The sequence below is a fragment of the Akebia trifoliata genome, chromosome 14 (assembly GCF_017979445.1).
Source record: "Akebia trifoliata isolate Shusen 1 chromosome 14, ASM1797944v1, whole genome shotgun sequence".
Lineage (NCBI taxonomy): Eukaryota > Viridiplantae > Streptophyta > Magnoliopsida > Ranunculales > Lardizabalaceae > Akebia > Akebia trifoliata.
The window spans coordinates 7,917,321-7,923,220 of record NC_141388.1 but is presented as its reverse complement, the minus strand read 5'-3'; the positions used below and the strand labels follow the sequence as shown (position 1 = coordinate 7,923,220).

Below are 5,900 nucleotides of genomic sequence, written 5' to 3'. Positions count from 1 at the left end.
TTCGGATTTGTCATTATTAACGTACATTCTCTCTCTCTCTCTCTCTCGTTAAGATTTTCGTTTTGGCACCTAAAAGGATCTCTTCCTTCGATTTCGATTTGTCTTCGATCAACAACAACAGGTGTAGCAGATTCAGCATGGGATACGAAAACGATCTGTAAGTTTTTTTCCCCTATATTCTCTTACTGACATTGTTTCTTGAAGAAAATTAGGGTTTTTGAGTTTCGATTGCTATTGTTTCAGGCACAGAGACGAGGATGGGGAACCATTGATGGATTTCGACGACATGCCATCAGATCGTGAAGCGTCGTTGGGATCGGCAGATCCTGATGATGATTGGAGGAGAGATCGATCGCCCACTCCAGTCCACGATTACGATTCTGGGAAAGCTAAGCCGAGGAAGAGACTTGTGAAGAAGAGTGCGAAGGAGAGCACCCCTGATTATGGTGTTGGTGATGAAGAATTAGGGTTTGTGGGAGACGATTCGGATAATGAAACAAGGTCCCTCAAGAGGAGAGATTCGAAGGATGATGGGATCGGGAAGAGAGATAAGAAGAAGCAGAAGTTGGATCTGAAGTCTGGAAAAGGATCTAAGTTGAGCTCAAAGGATGGAAGTTCTAGGCGATTGAGGGATCAAGGAGGCGATCCCGAGATGAAAGAGATGTGGGATACGATTGCTGGGTCAGATTCAGAGGTACTCAATTTCTATAAATAAATAAATAAAAATAAAGAAATATTCCGCATTTTGTATTTCTCTATCGATTTTAATTTATTTATTAATTACTATTATGTGTTGCAATTGATTTATTTAGAACTGTATTATAGTGGGATTTTGTCGGAGGAGAAAGATATTTTTTTTTATATGCTGTAAATATTCTGTTTCATCAAGATCAAATTTTTGTTAAATTCAAAATTTGTTAATCTATAAGGTCTGCAACCAGCAATACTTGTTCAAATATAACGTAATTTTTTTCACAATAATTCTGAACCAATTGTAGTTTGAACAGCACAATTTGTACTATTCCCACAAACTTTTCCTTGGTAATCCTAGGAAAATATCGTAAAATTGACCCTCAATTGGGGGGGGGGGGGGGGGGCTGTGAATTAGCATTACTTCTGTCAGACATTTTTCTTGTTTTTGAAACTTGATCATTGTTCTTCTACTTTGAATGGGGTGGTGGTTTTGCGAAACAGCTCCAACTATCAAGTTAGTTGATAATTCCACACTCGTGTAATGGGTGATGTCAGCTTTCCCATCCTTGATGAGCTCCCATCTTCTCAACGAACTTGATCAACCTTCTTGATTGTAGGAGCTTGGACCCTAGGAAGTCATCCCTTGGACAAACTCTGTTTGCTTAATTCCCGATATGTTTAAATGGGTCTGTGTAATGTGGACCCCACAACTTCCTTCACTACGAGGAACTGTAGTGGAATGTCCCTGAGTCAAGGGTGCAACTAATGAACCTACTACTCAATCTAATGAGTTAAAGTCAAGTAATAAGGTGTTATAAGTTCGGTTGTTTAACATTGTAAGATATTCATTAAAAAAGAGTTTAGTTGGTATAGATATGTGTAAAACTGAGTTGTTTTAAGAATTGCTTTTGGAGAAAAATATTTCGACATAATTAATGTTTTAAACTGGATGATTATAATTGGTGCTTTTTTTTTTTTCTTGAATTAGACATAGGTAGAATTGAATAAAAAGACTAAGTCATTTTTTGTTCCATTATGCCTCATCTACAAATATCAAAAAAATTATGCCTAATACGCATCTATTCTTTTTCTTATGTGAATGAGATAGAATGACCAAGAGGGTGTCAGAAATGTGGACGATGATAACTTCATAGATGATACTGGTGTGGATCCTGCTGACCGGTTTGGCAGTGACAACGAAGCAGGCTCTATTGGGGATGCCCCTCAGGTTAGCAATTCATCTGTCCTTGAATCACACATCTATTACTCAATATGTGGTAGGATATAGAATGCATAACTACTCATGCTCTATTTCATATTTTAATATTGTTACAGCCTTAAATCAATATATCATTTTCTATGGTTTCTTTGATTGCTTGTCTAGAAAGTTATTGCATATGTTTTTTAAACTGATTTTATGATTCTGGCAGGCAGAAGAGGGTGAAGAAGATGATGAAATCAAAGAGCTCTTCAAGACGGGTAAGAAAAAGAAGAAAAATGAGAAGTCCGCTGCAGAAATCGCTTTGCTAGTTGAACACCTCATGGCCGAGCTTGAAGTTACTGCGGAAGAAGATGCAGAACTGAACAGACAGTCTAAACCTGCCATTAATAAACTCAAGAAGTTGCCACTTTTAACTGAGGTTCTCTCAAAGTAAGTTGGCCTCCTATTATCTATGTTTTCAAAACATTCATTGTGATTGATGATTTGTTCTTGATTTAACTGCTCTTCTTGCAGGAAGCAACTTCAGCTTGAATTCTTAGATCATGGAGTACTAACCCTTTTAAAGAACTGGCTCGAACCCCTGCCAGATGGAAGCTTACCCAACATAAATATCCGAAGTGCTATATTAAAGATATTGAGTGATGTATGTGTGATGGTCTTTTCCATTTCATTCTTTGGCATCTTATAGCAATTATTTTGTCTAAACAAATTTGATCCTTCAAAACATATCATGCCCCTGCTTTTATGCAGTTTCCAATTGATCTGGAGCAATACGATAGGAGGGAACAGCTCAAGAAAAGTGGTCTTGGAAAGGTTTGGGTTAATCTCAGGAAGCCCTTTCAAACCTTTTCTATTTGAGAAGTTTATGTGGACTGATGTTCTCTTTTTGGCACACAGGTCATTATGTTTTTGTCTAGATCTGAGGAGGAGACCACGGCTAATAGAAGACTTGCTAAGGAGTTGGTTGATAAATGGGTGATGGCACAAACTTATAAATCCTGCGTCATACAATTTGGGCACAAACTTAGAATCAGGATCAGGTTATGTGGCACGTTTTGGTTGGAGTTTAGAACACATCGGGCCTCTAACCAAGTGTTTTCCACGTTGCATGCTAGCCTGATGTACTTAGTGTCCAACCAAAATGTGCCACGTAGACACCGTATGTTGCTATAGGAATGGAACACTGTTCTCGATCACGACTTCTCCTTTTATAACTCTTTTCCTGTGGAAATGTTCATTGCACTTATGACACCAGTTTGAACTGTTTTATTTTGAGCTTATTCTTTGTTGATCTGAGATTACATCATGTTTTGATTGATAAATTTTGAGGGGGCAATCAAGCCCAAAATTTTTCTGATAAAGTCTACTTATGATGATGGTTTTTAGTGTGTGAAAGAGGTTGGGGAGGGAGGGGGGGGGGGGGGGGGAGGAGTACTTGTCCGTTGTTCTAAAACGATTTTGAATTTTGTACTGCTGTCTCCAATTTGGGGCAATCAATCCCAAATTTTTCTGATAAAGTCTACTTATGATGATGGTTTTTAGTGTATGAAAGAGAGTGTGAGAGAGAGGTTTGGGGGGGGGGGGTATTACTTGTCCGTTGTTCTAAAAAGATTTTCAATTTTGTACTGCTGTCTCCAATTTGTGCTTATTATTTAAATAGAGACATCCCCTAATAATTTAAACAAAATGCATGCAGAGTCGACCTATTTTCAATAAGAGCACACGGTTTGAGGACATGAGAAGCATTGACGATGAGAGAGCTCCCTATCGAAGGCCGTTGATGAAAAAGTATAATTATTCAGCCACTAAACTATTTTCCAAACTATCATTCGTTAAAATGTTTTGTGCTTTGGAAATTGAAACTATTTTCCAAATATGGATTATTATTTTAGGCCAGCAACCAAAGCTGCAGGACTGGAATCTAGAGAGGATGATTTTGATTTAGCTCAATTTTCACAGTAAGTTGTGGTGGCAAAAGTACATTTGTTTGATCTTCCTCTTAATCGATTGCTAGCTAGATCTTACAAGTGATTCCTTGGATGCATGTCCTTGCTGACTGATTAATCTTCGCTGCAACATAGGGGACCTAAGTCTGGCCAATCCTCTTCCAGGCAACTTACTTCTAGGCCAGAAGCAATGCCGTTGGACTTCGTGGTACGTCCACAGTCAAAAATAGATCCAGATGAAATTAGAGCACGAGCTAAGCAAGTTGTACAGGACCAGCGCAGGCTCAAGGTTAGTATGTTTAGCTATACCTGATCTTCTATTAAGCTGGTAAAAGTGAGGCCATATTGTAACTTTTTTCTTTGTTTTTGGGTCCCGGTTGTTGGTACAATGTTTGTCGGTCTAAACAAGTTACTCGTGTTACTTGCAGATGAATAAGAAGTTGCAACAGTTGAAGGCACCAAAGAAGAAGCAGCTTCAAGCATCGAAACTCAGTGCAGAGGGTCGTGGCATGGTGAAATTCTTCTAAATACTGCCACCACCTATCACTATAATGCATGATGAAGAGTGTATTGGATTATCCCATTAATAAGCTCTGCTTCATTACTGCTGGAAGAACATAAACTTAATTTTCATGATCATTCATGTACCAGCACCCTTATTAAATGATTTCTATGAAGGAAAATTCCTCAATCATTTATGGATTTATTAGCTGGATGTTTGAATGGATTATGGTTCTTTTAAGTTGTTCTCAGCTCATCCATGGATTATTGGTGGAGTAACGAGTCTGACTCTCCTCGGTCAATCCGTTAGAAAGTTAATATAGCTCATGTGTACAGTGAAATTCTTCAAGTAATCCTTTGCCAGTTACAGCTACCTTTGTTCATCAGTAGTTTCTTGTCGAAGTAATGCATCTGGTATGTAGAGCATTCTCTGCAACGTGAAGGAATAGTGTCTGTTTAGTTTAGTGCACCCTAAATATTTGGGTTCAGTGAAGTTGATGTCTCACAACTCTTCATCTTGAGATATCTCGAATAACCATGTTATGTTACCTTGTTATTCTCTCAAGGCAGTTGTTAGCAAAAATGGAAAATTTGCTTATGGTATGGTTAAATGATAATGGAGAATATGTATAGCTAGGGGTGCACATGGTTCGGATTGATTTGGATTTTGGCAAAATTGGAATCGAACCAATCCAAATCCACCTTAGTTCGGATCGATTCTCAGTTCTCATACATATTATTTTTAATAGTAAAATTAAAATAGTTAAAACTTAAAACTAACTAAAATAAATATTAAACAAAGCATCACGCATAATACGTTATATGCATAAACAAAACATCAACGTACTTATTATTTCAACATAAATAAACAAAGCATCACACATAACACATTAAAAATAAAAATCATGAAAAAATTAGAAAATAAAAATCATTTCACACTTACCTCGTAAGGGATGATTGAAGATCAAAGTCATTTTAAAAATCAAATGTTGTTTGTTCAAAGTCGAAATTAAATGTTGTTTGTTGCTTTGTGATTAAAAGTAAGGGGGCACATTTTTTATGAATTTTTGTTAGAAAAAAATAGAAGAGATGAAGTTGAAGACTTTGATGAGTTACCGCTAATACACTAACACAGTTGTGTATGTGTGTGTGTGTGATAGAGAGAGAAAGATAGGTTACCTCTTCGTTTTTCGAGGTAGTGAGTGAGGGAGACGAACAACAGCTAGGTTTTCTTCAAACTTGAAGAAGAGAGAAATAGAAAATAGAAAAGCTAAACTAAGAAAGAGTTTTTATTTTTAAATAAATAAATATATATATATGGATGGCATTAGTACGACCCCCTTTGCGACACACCATTTTGTCTTATATGGGGAAAAATGTTTGGAATGGGCTGATTTTTTGTGAGGATGATCTCTGTGATGAGGGGATCATCCTGGCAAAAAATCATCTCATTCCAAAACTTCTAACCCCATCAAAATTGATTTACAAAAATTGGACGGTCTAAAATTTTTCAACTTGAAAACATGGGGCTAGAAATT

General features: G+C 37.1%; 1 protein-coding gene across 1 annotated transcript; it reads left to right on the top strand.

The window, feature by feature from the left end:
- Positions 1-4,567, top strand: LOC147385976 (protein IWS1 homolog 1-like). Its single transcript, XM_086423577.1, has 11 exons — positions 1-157; positions 244-694; positions 1,802-1,921; positions 2,124-2,344; positions 2,429-2,558; positions 2,666-2,728; positions 2,813-2,890; positions 3,612-3,703; positions 3,808-3,873; positions 3,997-4,150; positions 4,290-4,567. The coding sequence occupies exons 1-11, from the start codon at positions 138-140 to the stop codon at positions 4,386-4,388; spliced, it is 1,494 nt and encodes a 497-aa protein (XP_086279703.1). The 5' UTR covers positions 1-137; the 3' UTR covers positions 4,389-4,567.
- The last annotated feature ends 1,333 nt before the right edge of the window (positions 4,568-5,900 follow it).

What these genes read in the sequence shown, in the direction of transcription:
- LOC147385976 (XM_086423577.1), top strand. Translation starts at nt 138, where the DNA reads ATGGGATACGAAAACGATCT. An exon ending in TTGCTGGGTCAGATTCAGAG is followed by an intron (nt 695 to 1,801) that starts GTACTCAATTTC and finishes TGAATGAGATAG; the next exon opens with AATGACCAAGAGGGTGTCAG. An exon ending in CTATTGGGGATGCCCCTCAG is followed by an intron (nt 1,922 to 2,123) that starts GTTAGCAATTCA and finishes TGATTCTGGCAG; the next exon opens with GCAGAAGAGGGTGAAGAAGA.